The sequence below is a fragment of the Musa acuminata genome, chromosome BXJ2-8 (assembly GCF_036884655.1).
Source record: "Musa acuminata AAA Group cultivar baxijiao chromosome BXJ2-8, Cavendish_Baxijiao_AAA, whole genome shotgun sequence".
NCBI classification, from domain to species: domain Eukaryota; kingdom Viridiplantae; phylum Streptophyta; class Magnoliopsida; order Zingiberales; family Musaceae; genus Musa; species Musa acuminata.
The window spans coordinates 47,054,026-47,073,758 of NC_088345.1; the positions used below are offsets into that span (position 1 = coordinate 47,054,026).

At 36.0% G+C, this 19,733-nt stretch overlaps 2 protein-coding genes across 2 annotated transcripts; both read left to right on the plus strand.

The window, feature by feature from the left end:
- The first annotated feature begins 1,505 nt into the window (after window positions 1-1,505).
- Window positions 1,506-10,720, plus strand: LOC135619775 (aldehyde dehydrogenase family 7 member B4-like). Its single transcript, XM_065122102.1, has 15 exons — window positions 1,506-1,688; window positions 1,845-1,931; window positions 2,656-2,787; window positions 2,895-2,967; window positions 3,939-3,961; window positions 4,060-4,123; window positions 4,845-4,890; window positions 5,569-5,749; window positions 6,372-6,548; window positions 6,651-6,815; window positions 8,406-8,546; window positions 8,670-8,767; window positions 9,704-9,853; window positions 10,393-10,453; window positions 10,559-10,720. Exons 1-14 carry the CDS (start codon window positions 1,551-1,553, stop codon window positions 10,445-10,447), a joined length of 1,530 nt encoding a protein of 509 aa, XP_064978174.1. The 5' UTR covers window positions 1,506-1,550; the 3' UTR covers window positions 10,448-10,453; window positions 10,559-10,720.
- Window positions 10,721-10,873: 153 nt separating this feature from the next.
- LOC135619776 (probable polygalacturonase) lies at window positions 10,874-19,143 on the plus strand. The gene is made up of 6 exons (XM_065122103.1): window positions 10,874-11,241; window positions 14,148-14,605; window positions 15,309-15,429; window positions 16,173-16,421; window positions 16,683-16,836; window positions 18,445-19,143. Exons 2-6 carry the CDS (start codon window positions 14,177-14,179, stop codon window positions 18,974-18,976), a joined length of 1,485 nt encoding a protein of 494 aa, XP_064978175.1. The 5' UTR covers window positions 10,874-11,241; window positions 14,148-14,176; the 3' UTR covers window positions 18,977-19,143.
- Window positions 19,144-19,733: the final 590 nt, after the last annotated feature.

Below are 19,733 nucleotides of genomic sequence, written 5' to 3' on the forward strand. Positions count from 1 at the left end.
GATAAGATTCGGAGACGAAGTGGTCTGCTAATGGTTTCCTTCCAAGAATTTGGTAGGAAGAAGCAGTGGCGTGGTGGAAAAGATTTGCTTTGCTGCGAGCAGAGGTCAAAGCAATCACGTCTCTGATATGCATATCTTCAGATAAGATGTACAGCGAGGAGGATAGCATCCGCCTCACTTTGGTAGTATTCAAAGCTCAATCCAATTCTGGATCGTGATGGTGAGGATTCAACAATATCTCTACTCTTATAATCTTTGATATATGTAAATTTGTGTATATGAAAATGACATTTATTTATATATGTAAATTTCCCTTCTTTTTATAGTGTTTGGTTTCAAGCTTCATGTGTTCTATTTTCTTCTTCAAATAAATAAATATTTAATATTTATTGTGATGATATTGTCATCATCGTCGCAATCGCTAACAAAAAAAACAAGGAAACAATGAGCCGTAGCTTCTTGTTACATGGTAATAGTTGGGCCTCAACGTTGGTGGTGGCACCATCATCCTATCAACAAGCCATCGTCGGAGCAAGAAAGATTATGATTGTTGTTGGTGACGGAGCAAGAGGTGAATGTTACCTTCCTACCGATAGTACATGGGGCTATCTGTCATCATTAGTGATCATTTGTCATGATTGTGGTCATGGCTGCTGATTGAAAAGAAATCTTCTAATTGTTTGCCATCACTATCATTAGGTCGTATTAAAACTTTACGATCAACTACCTATTCGTATCGATCGCCATTGACAAATCCATCTATTCAACATTCGTGACCAGTTGAGCAACAGAGTTGTACCGTGGCTATCACCAACATCTTGGGAGACGACCATTGCGAATATCCTTATTTCCACTAAGACCTTCAACGAATCCTTATAGAGCCTCGGTGATTAACGAATCATCGTCATATCCTTGTTTAGTTTTGTATACTCTAAATTAAATTTTTTTTATCACTTATCATAATATTGATAAAATATTTATAGTATAGTCAAAGCCTAGACATCATACTTAATTTTGTGCATCAGCCTATTAATTATTCGATGTATCCTGGATCATTCTTTACACCAACAACAAAATATCGTTCGTCGTCATCATCATCACCTATAAGAGGGTTACACTCGATTGATGTAACCCTTATCGATATGATTTTCTTAGATTTTGATTAGAACCGGATTCGAATTTATTTTGAATGATCTGAACCGAATCAAATCGATTTGGACCGAGACGGAGATCGAACTAAACCAACCCTTGCGATTTGGAATTATAAAGATATTTTTTGGAATTGTAAAGAAAAAATGCGCTCCCGGTTAAAAAGGAACATGGATGGGGGCGCCGTAGAAATTATTCCCTCTCACAACTTATTATCATTATCAAGCAACGGATGACTAAAATCACAGCGTGGCGAAGCTGCCACGTGTCTCTTACACCCCACAATGCCCCCCTCCGTTGCTTGGTCTTCACATAATCGGAGAGTGAGCGAGCGAGCCCTATTTAAGGAAGCCTCCCACAACCAGTTCAGAGAGAGAGAGAGGAGAGAAGAGTAGATCGAGATGGGGGGATTTGGGAGGAAGGGGTACGAGTTCCTCTCCGAGCTCGGCCTGGGGCCCCGCAACCCCGGATGCTTCGTGAACGGAGCTTGGACTGGCGGCGGACCAGTCGTCGCCTCCCTCAACCCCGCCGACAACCAGGCGAGCCCTCTCTCTCTCTCTCTCTCTCTCCACATCCTTGTTGATCCGCGCCCTGACTTTCTGGATTTGATCGATCAAGAGCTCGGTTCCGTTGGTTCCGATCGGGTGCGGATTGATTGTTTGTGCTTAATCTCGACGCTGCGTTTCTTGATTTAGGTGATCGCGGAGGTGATGGAGGCGTCGATTCAGGATTACGCGGAGGGTTTGCGGGCTTGCGCGGAGGCCGCCAAGATATGGATGCAGGTCAGAGGGCTTCCCATTATTTTGCAGATTGTCGTTGGATTGATTTCGAGTCCAATTTTTGGCTCTTTTTTTCCGCATAAGGTTAGAATGATCCCTGGAATCGAGACGAAAAAGGAAAAAAGAATGATGTGTCATATGGATGGGATGGACAGAATGGTAGACGGTGAGAGCAAAATACTACTGGACTGGTTATGTCCATTTGCAGTAACAAATTGCTTAAGAATGGCAATGCTCTTTAGAAAGTGTGTTTAATGTGTTTGGTAATTCTCTTTTTGTGATCAAACATCTTTAGATTTTCTGTTGTGGTTTTCGTCCTATTAAGTCTCAGTCATATTCTGTTATTAATTAATTCTTGCAATTTGCTAACTATGACCACCGATGATGTTACACTGCATCGTACAAGGTAAAGAGTCTCAGGAGTTCGTATACTCTTTTATTTTTAAATTATTTGTTATTTTTGGTGTTTTTTTGGTACATAGTAGCAGTTAAATGAGTCTGATTGCTATATTGGTTTTGTTAATGGCTCTAATCTTAAATGCATCTATATTTGGGTGTTGGCATATCAAAAGTGGTGTCCCTTTCCACTCAAGTATGATTATTTTGTGGATGTTATCTATCATACAAGAGGAAGTACCTGCTTGAACACCGCTGATATTCCTGGTATCCCAACTGATCTCTTACCTTCTTTTTTTGTTCTAATGCAATTCATCAATTGTTGTTCCAGGTTCCAGCTCCCAAAAGAGGAGAAATTGTTAGACAGATTGGTGAAGCATTAAGAGGAAAGCTCCAATACCTTGGTAGGCTTGTCTCGCTTGAGATGGGGAAAATTCTTCCTGAAGGGATTGGAGAAGTTCAAGTAAGACATTTTTCTACAGTACTCTTGTACCTCGAGCCATTTGATGTTTGCATTTTGGATAGTGAGAACCACTACATGCTTGATTATCATTTGGACCTTTTATACAGGAAATTATTGACATGTGTGACTATGCTGTTGGGTTAAGTCGGCAGCTAAATGGATCTGTCATACCATCGGAACGTAAGATCATGCTTCTACTTCTAATTTCCTTGTTGAGTTCTTTGTGTCTTAGGTTTAGAAATTTGGTGTCTTTTGTGCCATATTCCATCACTTTTCAGCATGAGCACAATCATATAATGATTCATTGATGTACTTGACATTATTTTTCATAAATGTCTTTCTTATATATTCTCAAGCAATTATATTGTTGCACTGAGCTTTGGTTCATATAATTTGATCACTAAGTTTCGATCTACATTTTAACAGCAACTAGGTGGTCTTTGATACTTTTGGTAATGGTACTACTGCTAAGGCTAAGAGTATGACTATTTATGCATTTTGGTATTGCAATATGTAGCATGATGTTCTGAACTATTAATTTTCTATAATGGTTTCATCCAAGTCACAATATCACGGTCCAATCTGTGAATCTATATTAACTCAATTATATAAAATATTATGATATTTAATATTTCTACTAAGGTCTAAGAGTATGCTTATTTGTGCATTTTAATATTGCAACGTATAGCATAATGTTCCTACCTTTCAATCCTACCATGATGGTTTTATCATAGTCGCAGTATGTTGGTCTAATTTGTGAATCTATGTCAGCTTAACCCAATTATATAAAATATGATGCTGCAATCACATATCAGTTTCTTATAATGCTGTTATATGAAGTATGGTGATTGTTTTCAGTGTGGTTCATGTTTGGTACTTTGATATTATTTCAGTGATATCATAATGAAAAAAATGTTTCCTGTGTTATTATTACTTTCCTATGGTTCTATTATTGTCAGAAATATAAACAACATTTATGTCTAATATCCTCTCCTCCTTGCTGCTTAGATCATTAAAGTTGTCTTAGCATAAGATTGCTCTGACGGCATCTAGTATCAGCTATAAATTAGATCTGTGATTATGTGGTTACATGCTTTTTTGTCCTATGTTCTCTAGTTAAATGGATTCTTTCATGTTTGCTGTGTTTACAGGTCCCAATCATATGATGCTGGAGGTGTAAAACAACTTACCATTCAATTCGTTTCTTCTAATCTGATGGCACATATGCGTTTGATATTCACAAAAGTTGTATGCATGCTTCATGTAATTTAGGTGTGGAATCCTCTTGGAATAGTGGGTGTCATTACTGCTTTCAATTTCCCATGTGCGGTGCTTGGTAAGATTCTACTGGATCTTCTACAGTATATTGTTATTTGAAACTAAAGCAGCAATTTCAAGAGACAAAATGGCATAGGCTGGATATTAGATTTTTTGCATAATCCAAATGAACTGCAAGATTGAAAGAACAGGGAATCACGATCTTAGGAGAAAGGCTGATTTGCAGGATGTCAGCAGTACGGTTAGGGAAGAAATCGTAAAGTAAAATCAAGTATATTCTATAATTAAAAGGAAAAATGAGAAGAGCGCCAGCCATCCCTGAAAATTCTTATTTATTGTTAATGATCCATCACATATTACCATTGTTTTTTAGCCTAAGGATTCTATTATAAGGTTCTCTTAGACCCAAATTTTATTGATTATGAATCTAACTTACTGGAGAAGACTATTGTTTGGAAAGTTCATGGTCCTGTAATATCCTAACTAAAGTCATATAAAACTCTCCAAACACAAACCTGTTGGCCAAATTTCTGTTCTGATTAAAGAGATTTTCAAAACAGACTCTGAGGTATCAGTACAATTCAAAAGAAGGAACTAAAATACTTTTTAGTTAGACTCAAAACATAAATATGAAAATTCATCCATAAATATTTGAATTTTGAACTTAGAACAATAATTTAGTAATTGATGATCTTGTTCTTTTTGAACTTTCAGCTTGTCATCATCCTGTAATTTTAAGATTGAACCTATTATAATGACTCTTTTCCTTGATACTTTAGGATGGAATGCTTGCATCGCACTGGTCTGTGGCAACTGTGTTGTTTGGTGAGTCCTTAGACACTTGCATCATTTGATAGGCTAAATTTGTAGGTGCAAGAAAATTATGGCTTATTTGCATTCCAAACAATAAACTTTGCTGGACTATATAAGATGAAAGGCTTACCTTCTAAGCTTCTTGTTGAAGGACCTTTGTGGCTTACTTGTCAGCTTGTAGAACATTTTCTTTTCCTATAAACTGAAAGGTGGACATTAGTTTTTTTGACTATCACATAACATTTTTGTTATATAATAAATTATGAAAAATTAAAAGTATGAAGAAACATTAACAATATAATATATAAATTATATGAAATGTTTTTAAAAAGTATGTATGGCATAGATATTAAGTAGTATAAAATTAGTAAAAATAAATGAAATATAAAAATTACAATAACAATATAAATTATATTAACAATATCTATAGCATTTTTATGACATATAACTACATATTCAGTGTTAGTTTTGATGCTGACTTTCATTCCATAACTGAACCAAACATGTTAAGGGATTTTACAATTCCAATTCCCATTTGAGTGGATTGCAAATTTGATGCTGATTTTAAAATCAACCAAAAAACAACATTAACCCTTTGGAGCAACCATATTTCTGGTTGGTACTGTGCTAATGGTTATCTATTTCAAAATTTCAATTATGCTATAAAATAGTTTATTGGTTGTATCTCAGGAAAGGTGCTCCAACAACCCCGTTGGTCACTATTGCAATGACTGAGATAGTTGCCGGAGTTCTAGAGAAGAACAATTTACCAGGTGCAATTTTCACGTCATTTTGTGGAGGCGCTGAAATCGGTGAAGCAATAGCTTGTGACACACGGATACCTCTAGTCTCTTTCACTGGAAGCTCCAAGGTACTGTGTGCTGATATTGTGATGATATTTCTTTAACTGACAACATTATGGCAGAGAATATTTATTTAGAATTTTATGTATATTTAATCTCTCATTGTGGGTTTAAAATTAATTTTTGGTTTAGTGAATTAAATGGATTAGGATACGGTTAATACTTACACCTCAATCTATCATGTCCATCAAATTTGCCACAGTAGGTGTTTCTCCCTGAAATGATGTCCTTCACTCTAAAACTTGTTAACTATGATCACATTCTTTGTCAATAGGCCTTTTCTTCTTTATTTTTTTGTAGTTTTCGTTCTCTTAAGTTAGCAGTTCTGGTTTATGTGGTATCTATATTTCCCTTCTTTGCTTAATAGTGAATAAAAGTCATATTTCCCTTGAGGATGGTCAATGCATGTACTAACAGAGGCGATCACTTTATTTATCACTACGTTGTAATAATTTTGCTCAAATTTACATATGTTCCATTTACATTTCTGTTCTCAGCCATCATCTTCTTCTTTATTTATGTTAATTTTCTCTGTGTTATTATGTTCAGTCTTATCCATTTGGTTGAGCAGGGCAATTCTTTTTATTATGTGGTTTGTACTTTGGAATATTACCGCATCTTCAAATGCAGGTTGGGCTGATGGTTCAACAGAATGTCAATAGAAGATTTGGTAAATGCCTGCTTGAACTTAGTGGAAATAATGCTATAATTGTCATGGATGATGCCGACATTCAGCTAGCTGTACGTTCTGTTCTGTTTGCTGCTGTTGGTACAGCTGGACAACGGTGCACCACATGTCGTAGGCTGGTAAACAAAATTCAGCTTCTCTTTGTAGTATTTTTGGCTTTTCAGTTGATTTTATTCGAGTCGTTCTAAATTGAATCTAATTTGAATGGATCTTTTGTGTAGCTTGTCCATGAAAGTATATATCACACTGTACTTGATCGACTGGTTGAAGTATATAAGCAAGTCAAAATTGGGGATCCGTTGGAGAAAGGAACCTTACTGGGGCCATTACACACTCCTACCTCAAAGGAAAACTTTGTGAAAGGTATCCAAGCCATCAAAGAACAGGTTAGTTCTCTTTTATCTAAGGATATGTTTTCTTCTGATCACTCATCATCAAGCTCTTTTGTTGGTGTATTTCATTAGTGTCCTAAGTGTATAACATCTGAAGAATGGTGCCTGTGGCATTTTCTGTGCCATTTGAGTCGCTAGGTTTCCCAGTTGCTAAGGACATTTCTATTTGTGGTCTAGAGTGTTCAAACATATTGCTAACAGAAATTTGTTCATGATTTACCGAATTGTGACAAGAAACAGAAGCAAAATTTTAGAATGAAGGGTTTTGTAATAGCATTTCAGTAATTGTAACTGAGCTATCGAGTCAATTAGTCATCATTTAAAAATACATAAAACTTTGTTGTTATTCTGGTAAAGAGCAACCTAGCCTATCCATGATAGTTTATAATATCATGGCACAACCTTAAATGATTCAACCTGCAATTTTCTCATTGCCAAGGCTTTCAGGAAATGCTGACACCATATTTTGAAAGGAGATCTCTTGACTGACAAAAAACTGGGGAAACAGTATCAGGTTGTGTTCTTAATTACTTTCGATTTAGGATTTGTACCTGTTTCCCTTTTTAACTGTCATTGTTATGCTGAATGATGAGCTTTTAACATCAGAGAATATTGGTTGATTTCATTGAGAACAAAAGACTCAGGCAACCTCATCAGTGACTTGACGTCAAAAGTCCATTGACTTGTCCTCACGACCGGCCTCATAATTATGATTTATAATTCTGTTAGTCATGTGTTCGTTGTCTGATCATTATGTCACTCGATTTGTAGTTCAGCTCTTGGGATTTGCAAACGCTAGTGAACAGGCTTTAGACATATTCTTCTGCTTATGAGATCCTAGTCATTTTCTGGCTTGAAGCAGAAATACGTCAGCATGAAACTTTCTATTTTTAATGTGTTGAACTGACATAAATATCAGTTCAGTAATTTGGGGCCATCTAGGGTTAGAATCCCAACTAGGGTTAAAATACATCTAATAATAAATGTGGGAAAAATCTGGATATATATCAGATATTGCAGAATTAGGATAATATTGTTTCTGTATACATTTTTTCTTAGAAGAGGAAATGGATTTGAGAACCTCAAATTTTTTTTCTCAGGATTCAATGAAAAAGAAAAGGCCACTGGCTCTTCTCTTTTCCTCTTCATCTGTTTAATTTTCTTTTCCTTCTCTTTTCTGCCATACTACTTTATCCCTTTGACCTATTTCCATTGTCACAACAAATATAGAACTGTTGTCATCTTTTGACAACATCACAAACCATTCTGTTATCTTGGGATGATGCCGACTAAAGTTGCTCCTTCGAACTTAGCAGCCTCTAATCTGGTCAGTCAGAAGACTAACCCTCTCAAACTTCAATCAGCAAAGGGATTTGCATCATGAGTGGAATAGTAGTAATAATTTCAGAAAAAGGTTATGACTATCGAGAAAAGTTATTCCTGTCATAGTTTGACCAAGATAAACAAGATCTAATTAGTGACATTGTTAATATTTCTTGTAAGTGGAAAATCACTGGTTGTCCATAGAACTTTTCTTCTCTATGGCTATATTTGTTGCTTAACAGGTAAGCGAAATTTGTGCAGGGTGGGAAATTTCTCTTTGGAGGGTCTGTTGTTGAATCCGAGGGAAACTTTGTTCAACCTGCAATTGTTGAGATTTCATCAAATGCACCAGTAGTTAAAGAAGAGTTGTTTGGTCCTGTCCTGTATGTAATGAAATTCCAGGTAGCAAGTTAAATTCATCATGGAATTTGGTTTAGGTCGCAAAATCTCCCTCTGTCATTTAATTCTTAACAAGATCGTCGTGCTAACCAACTCTGACTTCATGCACCTGTTGCTACCATACAGACTCTAAACGAGGCAATTGAAATAAACAACTCGGTTCCTCAAGGACTGAGCAGTTCTATATTCACACGAAGACCTGAAGTTATCTTCAAGTGGATTGGGTAAGTTCCAGTATCAATTTACTTGAGGTCCTTGGCAACCTCTTTTGTCATAACAATGCAAAAGTGGCTGTTGTACAGTGTTTCTGTTTCAAAAGTTTCTGTTACTAGTGGCCATTGATTATGCGGATCTACTGTCTAATATATAGGATAGTACTATTTTCTGGCTTGTCATGTTTTTGGTATCTACTTGTTTTAACTCATGCTTGTGTGTATATGCTTGGAATAGGTCCTTCAATATTTTTAATTCACTTGACACCATACATATGATCCCTAGCATTGCTTTTTTGTTTCTTTTCTTTCTTTCTTTCTTTCTTTCTTTGTCTAATCTAACAGTTTGATAAACTAATATTCAATGGTCGTTCTTGTTAGTAGCTAACTAATATTTTTTTCATCTAGGCATCTCCCTTCTTTTCGCTACTGTTCCTTCCCTTAGCCCCCTTCATTTATTTCAGATTTTTGGATCATCTAAACGGAGATTGGATAGCTCATAATACAACAAATATGAGGATGGGGTGGCAAGTGTTTATTTGGATAGAAGAACAAATCTAAGCATAATTTGCATATATATCATAAATTTCATTGGAGATGGGAAAAATTTTAAATTGTATAAATTTCTAGAACAGAACTTCTGCTGTTTCTTTGGGTCGATGAGTGTTATTTTTTAAGCTAAAGGCGTTTGACTCTGACCCTGTTATGTTGAAAAAATACTTGGACATTTTTCTATTATGTTGAAAAAAAATGTTGAGTGACCCATGTAGCCAACATCAAATAATTGGGATATTATGACATCTTGTTGTTACATCGAAAATGTGACTTGATAATTATTTTGGATCTATCTTCTTTCAGGTCACTAGTGTTTCTTTGGATTGGTGCTGCTTTGACAATTTAGTCAATAATTCTGTTTTTCATGTGTTTTTATGCTTGAAAATGATGCAGGCCTCATGGTAGCGACTGTGGTATCGTAAATGTAAACATACCAACTAATGGTGCTGAAATCGGTGGAGCTTTTGGTGGTGAAAAGGCTACTGGTGGGGGGCGAGAAGCAGGAAGTGATTCATGGAAGCAGTATATGCGACGTGCAACCAGGTAAATTGGTTAAAATGAGATTTGATTCCAGACTTTATGTTTTTTTCATATAATCTTGTTAATGGTTGTGCTTGATCAGGATGACTTGGATGACTTGTAGATAGATATATTGAGTTGCTTCTTTTAGCCTGCCATGAACTAGTATTTTAATTCCATATATGCAAGTACCTAGTTTATCACCAAAATTGCAAGATTCATGGCTATAACTAGCAATCTGGAAGTTCAAGGATCTGAAACCCTATATTTGGCATGATAAAATTTTGATGTAGGAACAAAATTGTCTGGATTATATCTACATGCTGTACGCAGTCACATGAAAGTTGTCCAATAAATTATTCAAAACTTCTGCAAACTCAAAAGGGCATGAAATATATCTTGCAAGGATCCTGTTCCGCACATTCTTTGTTCACTTTGCTTCCATCGGTTGATAAAGTCTATAGGATACTCTGTTAGGACGAATACAAATGCTTTTCCTTAGCTTGTAACATCGGTTTGCTCCTTACGTTGAACTAACGATGCCTTTGCAAATTATTTTGCAGCACAATCAACTATGGCAGTGAACTGCCCTTAGCACAAGGAATAAACTTCGGCTAGTTTCTGGTTTGTTCATTTTCACCTTTCTTTCCCGTTGCTTTCACTTTCAGAGTGACCAGATTCTTGGTTTCTTACTCCACCATATCGCTTGCTTGCTTTGTTTATGAACAGACTCAAAGCGCGATCATCCACATCATTAAGAAGCTTCTGATGATACCTCCTTATACAGTTACTAGCAGTAGATAAGTAAGCCTTGTGGCTTGTGACTGGGACATGACACTCGGTGAAATGAATTTTTTATTCGAATAAAAATGAAGTCCTCATTTTTGTTGATGATAGGTCTCACCAATATTTCCTTTTAATTGTGGCAGCAACTTTGCCGATGGCAATTTAAAAGCTTTTTTTGGAGGTGCGTCATAAAGCATTATCATTATAAAGATAATGATATCATAAGATAACATTTTATAGCATGGGAAGAAAGGAAACTTTGTCGTCATCGAGAATATGCCTCATATCATATACGCACCTCGTCGAGGGTGATCGATTGTTCCTAGAACATATGCTAAGTTATTGTTGTTTCTGCTAGCTGGATCATCGAGAGTATCGCCAACCCCATGGGGTCAATATCATCATGCAATTTCAATAAGGGATTGCTTTTACCATTTGATCAAGAAAAATAAATAATAATAATATAAAAAAAAAGAATTCCAAAAGGAACAGATAGCAACCTTCAAATAGCGACGCCCATATATCTCCTCCACCATACCAACCAAGCCAAAGAAAGCTATGGAAATGCAAGCTGAATCTGAAAGAAGAAAGGCCACCCGCGTTCTTGATTCCGAAGCTACTTTGAGGTACCTTCTTGTCGATACTCATATTCTCCTTTTTTGTTGCAGACTGTCGATATTTATGAGAAGCATCAGTGCAGCCCTGTGATCTCTTGTCGTTCGTTTTCAATCAAAATATTAAGACCTGAGTTCTTGTTTGAACAGAAGAGATGCGAGCTATTGAGAACACTGCGGATGGGCACAAACTATTCCACACTTTCTTACAGATTAGAAGATATTCATTATGCTGGCATAAACTCACCCAAGCCTTCTTCTTCTTCTTCTTGACGTTCGTACATGAGTGTGCTGCAATCCCTCTTTGTTCATACGTGACAAAAGGGGTTCTATTTTCTTCCTCATGCAACCTTGTATATCTTCCCTTTTCTTACCTTTGTTCCTTGCAATCCATTATTTCTCGTTAGTCTTTCTTCCTCTCCTAGATCCTCTCATTCTTCATTCATCAGCAAGGTTGTGAAAGAAAAAGGGGAAAGACCACTACTAAACATTGCAGCAACATCAGATGCCATGAAAGCCGAGGGAGGTGCTCAGCTGAGATATCCTTCTGGTGTTCTCACCTTTCTTCTCTTAGCATCTTTCTCATTTCAGTATCATTGCATTGAAACACACTAGGCCAACCTTTCTCTCGGAGATTGGAAGCAAGTCTTAGCATTGCAAGTCATAGCATTTCAGTATCATGTTAAAGCTCTAGCTAAGGAGGTGAGAAACAACTTGCAAATCTTTCTACTACCCTATGGTCTTGCCAATTTAAAGATCATGAGTGCTAAGATACTTCTCATGGTCTTCCAACATGAAACACTCGAGTATCATTTTTACAACTATGAGCTTGAAAGTTATCATTTTTTTTTTTTGGGTGATAAACACAGAATTTATAGAATATTGATGTGATTGAACATAGCATTGTGGGAATTTCACCTATTAGTTGATAAATTGAAACAAATATTTATTGTCATGTTCTTTTCACATGTCATCAAATGTTACTGAGTCATTTACCTATATTTATCTTTAGTTCATTCCATGATGATTTACATGTAAATAAAAAGGAAACATATAAGTATATTGAAAGGTATTGGAAAAGAGAATATATGAGCCTCACTATCACATTTTTTATTTCTAAAATCAACCAATTTTTAATCACAAGGATAAAGTTATGTACATTGTTTTTTTTTTACTCAAATAATAGGTTGATTGAATAAAATAATATGACTATTTTAACCAAACATTTTTTGGGAAGTATTATTTGACATATTCCTGAGAGGTAAACCTCATGTTGCATGCTTCCTCTATTATATTATAGGGATAAAACTATGTAAATGTAATTAAAACAAAAAAAATTGTAATAAGGAATGTTATCTTATTTGGATTAATTCTTTTTTCTTTGTATGTAACCTAAATTAAAGAAATAATTAACCTTCTTAGCTAGAGATTAATCCGCTTATGTTTTTTTGTGTGGACATGTCAGGATAAGAGATTAATTAATAAATAAATGAATACTTTCTAAAATTAAAAATATTTATTTCCTATTTAAGGACTCTTTGTTTGATTTTTTGATTGAAAATTATGATATATATTTTATTTATTTTTATTGAAAATTGTAAATATTAAATAGTTTTATGTTTAAAAATATAAAGATGATAATGTTATTTTGATTAGTTTAAATTCTGAACCGTGCTAAGCAAAATGATAATTAATGAGATTCATGAAGATCATATCATTGTATCTTAGATCGAATTATTTTAAGCATGTTAAACATATAATTTGACAATTTATTATAATTAATAATTTTTATAAGGTCCATGTCATTATATCTTAAATCAATTATTATTATTATTATTATATTTATATTTTAAATTAATCAATTATTGTTAGGTTCATGTCATATTAAACATTAATCTTTTCATCCTCTACACACCTATCAATTAAGACACTACTGAAAATTCTCAAAATATGAATCCTGATAGTGAAATAGCATTATCTTTTTGTCCAAATGAAAGCAGTAAATCTTTATAGTAAGTTTAATAATTAAAAAAAATAAGAAATTTATCACATTATATTATTCTCATGCCATGCAAAGTGGATTTTAGCTTATAGAAAACAACATACTTCTTATCACACTTACAAATAAGCATCAATATTCCTCTTATTTTTTATGTTTATATTCAACTTGTTTCTTTGTGTTTCTTATTTGAGCCTTATTGTTTTCTTTTTCTTAGAAAAGAAAATTACATTAAAAAACTCATTCTCACATTTAAAAACCATTAAAAAAAAGTGAATCAAAAAATAATTCTTCCATACCTAACCCACAAAAGGAGTTGTGCAGGTCAAATGTGGAGAAAAATATTAACACCCATCCATTTCATGACTACCACAATGTGTCATTTTCCAGCTGATCCAATGCCTTCTTCATCAAGTCCAAAGTCAAAGTCAACACAACAGAAGTGCATTTGATCACCTGCCATTGCACATCCATGACTAATAATTAACTCATAAATCCTATAATAATAAATAAATGTTTGCTAACTGTGATTTTATTCCATCATATCTCACCTAACGTTTATTGGATTTCTCTCTCTCAAAGAAAAAAAAGGGTCAAATTAATAATGCAAGGCTACAATATCTTCACGTCTCATTCCAGAAGATATGAATAGGTCATGGTGGGTTAACAGCCGTTCGATTAAGATCGTAAGGCCATCATAAGGCCACGAAGCAGGACGTTTTCTTGACAAGCAAGTGGGCGTCGACTACTACTATTCTTCTCCCTCACCACTCTCCCGCTCATTTTAAACCCCCAGCTCGTCGCCAATGTCGGGAACCCTAATCCGCTTCCCGATTCTACGATTACGTCTTGCATCTCCATCACGATTCGATTCTCCTCGCAAAGACCTACCGATTGATCCTGATTTCTGCTCTTTCAGTGGAGAAAAACCGGGGGATTGCCGTAGGAATGTTGGAGAAGCACTCCTCTGCCGGCGGGAAGGTGCAAGCTTGTCAGTGCCGACGACGGGTGGTGGCCTTCTTCTCATCGCCCAAGGCGTTATTTTTGGTGTTGTGGACCTTGGTGTTTGCGTCGGTGTTCTGGTGGCGGACGAGCTATGTGGATGAGGTCGGGTTCTCGTTGCAGCTGCCGCGGGTCAGGACCGGTCCCATGTTTCGGCCGGTGGCGTTCAATCTGACCGATTTCGGCGCGGTTGGGGATGGGGAGACCCTGAACACCGACGCGTTCGAGAGCGCGGTTGCGGAGATCGCGAAGCTTGGGGAGAGGGGAGGCGGGCAGCTCGATGTGCCGGCCGGGTTGTGGCTCACGGCGCCGTTCAATCTCACGAGCCACATGACGCTTTTCCTTGCGGAGGGCGCTGTTATTCTTGGCGTGGAGGTGAGATTAAGCTTCAAACTTGGATCTTTCTGAGTTCTTTCCTTCTATGAGTTAAGCAGATTGTGATATTTCATGATCATTAGTATGCTTACTAGTTACCAGTGATGAAAAATCTTAGGCAATAGCAAGGCAAAAACATCATCTTTTTATCCTTTGGGTAGTGATGCTCTTCACATAATTGACTCCTCTAGATGATGCTCTTATGTCTCAATTGTGATGAAATGGAAAGAATAGTTGGTAGGTAGATGGAAGGGATGCTGAGACATCGTATCTTCTTAATTCTCATTACACCCCTGAATTGATTTTGGTGCAAAATGAGTGATGACTAAGAAGTTTGGGATATTGGTCAACAACTTTTTGTTGTCCACAAAGAACTCTGTTTTCCAAAGGTGCACTTTACCTGCTAGGTTTTTAATTGTCAGTGTTGTTGGTAGGAAGACTGCTTGTCCTCATTGTGAGAGTTCAAATTTCTGTTGCTTATTATAGGTAATCAACTGTATGATCAAGCATAGAACAGTAAGTGCATTCTTCTTGTGGCAGTCAAGCAAGGGTTACCTACATGTTCTTGATACTTTAAAATCTAAATGAACTTGAGATGTGCACTATTTTCCATTGATAGAATTTACTTTACTCTGTACCATATGAATATAAGAAGGTGTGACTGTCTAATTTGTTCAAATAATTAAATAATGTAATTTATCAGGATGAGAGATACTGGCCACTATTGCCTCCACTGCCATCATATGGGTATGGAAGGGAGCATAAAGGGCCTAGATATGGGAGTCTGATTCATGGCCAAAATCTGAAGGATGTGGTTATAACAGGTTAGTGTATTTATTGTTCTCTTGCTGATTAAACTTTCTTTACTTCTGATTTCCTGCTTTATATTTAGAGTAAGAAGGAGAATTCTTATCAGGAAATATGGCAATGGCCACAAGTACTGAATAATGTTGTATCATTCTTATGAGGAAAATAACTTGCACAGAACCGATAAAAAGCCATCTTTGACACATTCTGACATACTTTTTTGTTATTTTCTACGAATCCCCTGCTTTAACATCATATCTCAGAAATTATATCGGATATGTCCCCGTGAATTTTTTGTATCGAATATCTATGTAAAATTATATTAGGGAAACCATGAATTGATTTCCCACCTTAAATCATACTTGAATTTGATAAATTTGCAAGGGGCATATAGATGAGGATCATTGCACCATTTCATTGGATTAGAGGTGTTCAGAAACTTTTCCTATGAAGGATTTTGATTCCTTCTGTCTGGTAAGAAGCCTGATTCACACATAATGGCTTGATCATGATGAAAGGCCATGCATAAGTCACCATGTTTTGAAGCTATGCTCAAGTATGTAGACCATAAATGAAATGCTGAAAACTCATCAAGTAGAATCCTTTGCAACAAATAAAGCTTCTTGAAGGTTGTTTTTCATTCAATAATATTTGTTTAATTAAATTACACTGGAGATACTGAATTTTTTATGTGATCATGCAATATATTGGATGAGGAAGCGATTTCATTGTTTAAAGGCCTATTGTCTGTGGCAAGCAGGACATAATGGTACAATAAATGGACAAGGTCAAACATGGTGGACAAAGTATCAGAAGAAACTTCTCAACCACACCAGAGGACCTCTTTTGCAGCTCATGTGGTCCAGGGATGTAGTCATTTCTAACATAACCCTGAGAGACTCTCCTTTCTGGACGTTGCATCCCTATGACTGCAAGAATGTCACCATCTCAAACCTTACCATCCTGGCTCCTGTTTCTGGGGCTCCAAACACAGATGGAATAGATCCAGGTAAGCATGTTTCTCTGTGTTACCATCATTTTGTTCCGGTAATAATGAAACAAGCAATTGCATGCACTGATGAGTAGATGATGTGCATCCAATCTTGTTTTGATGCCTATTTCATGTATCACTTGATGTTGCACACCTAAAACAGAAATAAGCTTCTGCACATTGACAGTTCAGTACATGTTGCATGAACTCAGCTTTCATCTCGTGTAGTTAGATGGCAGCATTGCTTCAATTTCTGACAGATGCTTCATGTGTGCACAGATTCTTGTGAGGATGTGGTGATAGAAAATTGCTACATTTGCACAGGTGATGATGGAATAGCCATTAAGAGTGGCTGGGATCAGTACGGCATTGCATACAAGCACCCATCGATTAACATTTTAATCCGTAATGTCACCGTTCGCTCGGTGGTTAGGTAAAGATCATCTGCACATCCTTTGACATTATTATGTGCATTGTTCTGCATTTATCATTGTTAACTGGTTGATACCTAACATATGTTTGCGTGTTGCATGCGTTCTAGTCTGGTGCCCAACTATTTGATGTCTCAACCTCCTCGGTGTTGCTTAGAATCCACAAATTATTAGGTGTAACAGATATGATAATAATCTGTATCTTTCAAGCAATATGTTCTATATGACATCTTCTGAAGGATGAATTATTGGAACGGCAAAAGAAGTTCTATTATCATCATATTCTACATGTCTGACAGCAGTTAAAATGTGTTTCTTGAATCTTGATTCCTGCATAATTATATCAGCTGATTGAGATAAATGAATGCTTTTTATGTTTTGTATAGTCCAAAACATTGCATATTCCTTGGACAGATAGATGCAATTTTTTTTTTCCTATAACAAGTGCAAGATTAGGTAGTCAGTCTTTCTTGCAAAGTCAAACACTTCAAAAGAATCTTCCTGACTGCTGACATGGTTAAACTGAGTCAGCTGATACATCCTTTTCAATTTTGCCTGCTATGACATAGTTGATGGGTACATTATCATAACTGTGATTAGTTATTACTGACCACAAAACATTGCCTACTTTTTAGTTGCAATTTTGTGTTTCATTTTGCTTACAGCTACATGTGTGATTCCTGCTATGATTAGTAATTAACTGTGATTCCTGAAGAATTATATAAGCAGCTTGAGATAAATGAATGCTTTTTATATAATTTGTATAGTCCAAAACATTGCATAATCCATAGAGAGATAGATGCAATTTGTTTTTTCCTATAACAAGTACAAGATTAGGTATTCAGTCTTTCTTGCAAAAAAAACCCTTCAAAATGAAACTCTAGAATGTTCTAGAATCTTCCTGACTGCTGACATGGTTAAACATAAGTCAGCTGATGCAACCTTTTCAATTTTGCACAAGTGAGAACACCACCCACCATTTGCAGCAATGACATAGTTGATGGATACATTATCAGAACTGTGATTAGTAATTAATGACCACAAAACATTGCCTACTTTTTAGTTGCAACTTTGTGTTTCATTTTGCTTACAGTTAAATGTGTGTTTCCTGCTATGATTAGTAATTAACTGTGATTCCTGCAGAATTATATAAGCAGATTGAGATAAATGAATGCTTTTTATATAATTTGTATAGTCCAAAACATTGCATAATCCATAGAGAGATAGATGCAATTTGTTTTTTCCTATAACAAGTACAAGATTAGGTATTCAGTCTTTCTTGCAAAAAAAACCCTTCAAAATGAAACTCTAGAATGTTCTAGAATCTTCCTGACTGCTGACATAGTTAAACATAAGTCAGCTGATACAACCTTTTCAATTTTGCACAAGTGAGAACACCACCCACCATTTGCAGCTATGACATAGTTGATGGATACATTATCATAACTGTGATTAGTAATTAATGACCACAAAGCAGTGCCTACTTTTTAAGTTGCAACTCTGTGCTTCATTTTGCTTACATCTAAGCTAAATATACACTACTCTCTTAGTTGCTTGAGGTTTTTGAAAGGATTCACAATGTGATCAAGAACAATCTTATTGCTGTGCAGTGCAGGAGTATCAATAGGCAGTGAAATGTCTGGTGGAGTTTCAAATGTAACAGTGGAAAACCTTCATGTGTGGGAATCAAAGAGAGGTCTAAGAATAAAGACGGCTGCCGGCCGAGGAGGCTACGTCCGTAACATTTTCTATCGGAATGTAACCCTAAACCACGTTAGTATCGGCATCGTAATAAAGATAGACTACAATGAGCATGCCGATGAATTCTTCGATCGAAAGGCTATTCCTACTCTGGAAAGCATACACTTCAACGGGATCCATGGACAGAATGTCGACGTCCCGGTTCGACTCAACGGCAGCAAGGAGATCCCAGTAAGGGATGTTAGCTTTCGCGACATGTCGATCGGCTTGAGCTACAAGAAGAAGAAGAACATCTTCCGGTGCTCGTTCGTCCAAGGTCGCATCATCGGCACCATTTTTCCAGCGCCTTGTGCTAACCTCGACATTTATGATGGATGGGGAAGGCTGGTGAAACGATCGGTGTTACCAAAGAAAAGAAACATTGGCTACTCATTTCTTTGAGGCATTTCTTATCTTTCCTTTGTTGTAGGTGAGGCATAGAGAGATTGAATTGTTTTGCGGCAGGATATCAACCAAATGTATGAGTTTGTTATTCTCTGCCTTGTACATGTAGACTTGCAGTTGTTTATAATGTTGGTAAATAAATTATACATGAATACACACACAAACACATGCTGTGAAGAATTGTCATGATTTGATTTGATTTTAAGGAATAGTTAATCCACAATTTTAACAGTCTAAAATTATTAACTAAAAGCACTTAAGCCTAAGTTACCAATTTATATCTCCACCTCCATCAGATGCAACACATGGAAACAAACTCATCCATAGAAATTTTTTTTCTATTTGGATCTCTCACCATATTAATCTATACCTATATAATTTATTACAATGCAACTTAATGAGATGACTCACTCATTACCTTTATAACCTAAACCACTTACCAAAATACTTAAATCCATGATCAACTTCTAGACAATTACAATCAAATAAGCACTTCTTCAGCTTGTCTTCGTTTTGAATTAGAACCAATAGATCTGTTTTTAGCCTTATTTATGAAAGTAATTCTATGCCAAAAGGTATTTTCATGACTACAATTTTGTTTTGTTTTTCAATACTTGTAGAAGAGCTATAGTACTATAACATCAACTAAAATTCAAGAGAAAAATAACAAATTTGAGGTAATTTATCAAGAGGAAAATGGCAGCCTTTAGCAGATTAAAGATGAGAGCTAATATCTATAGTAAATGAACAAAGC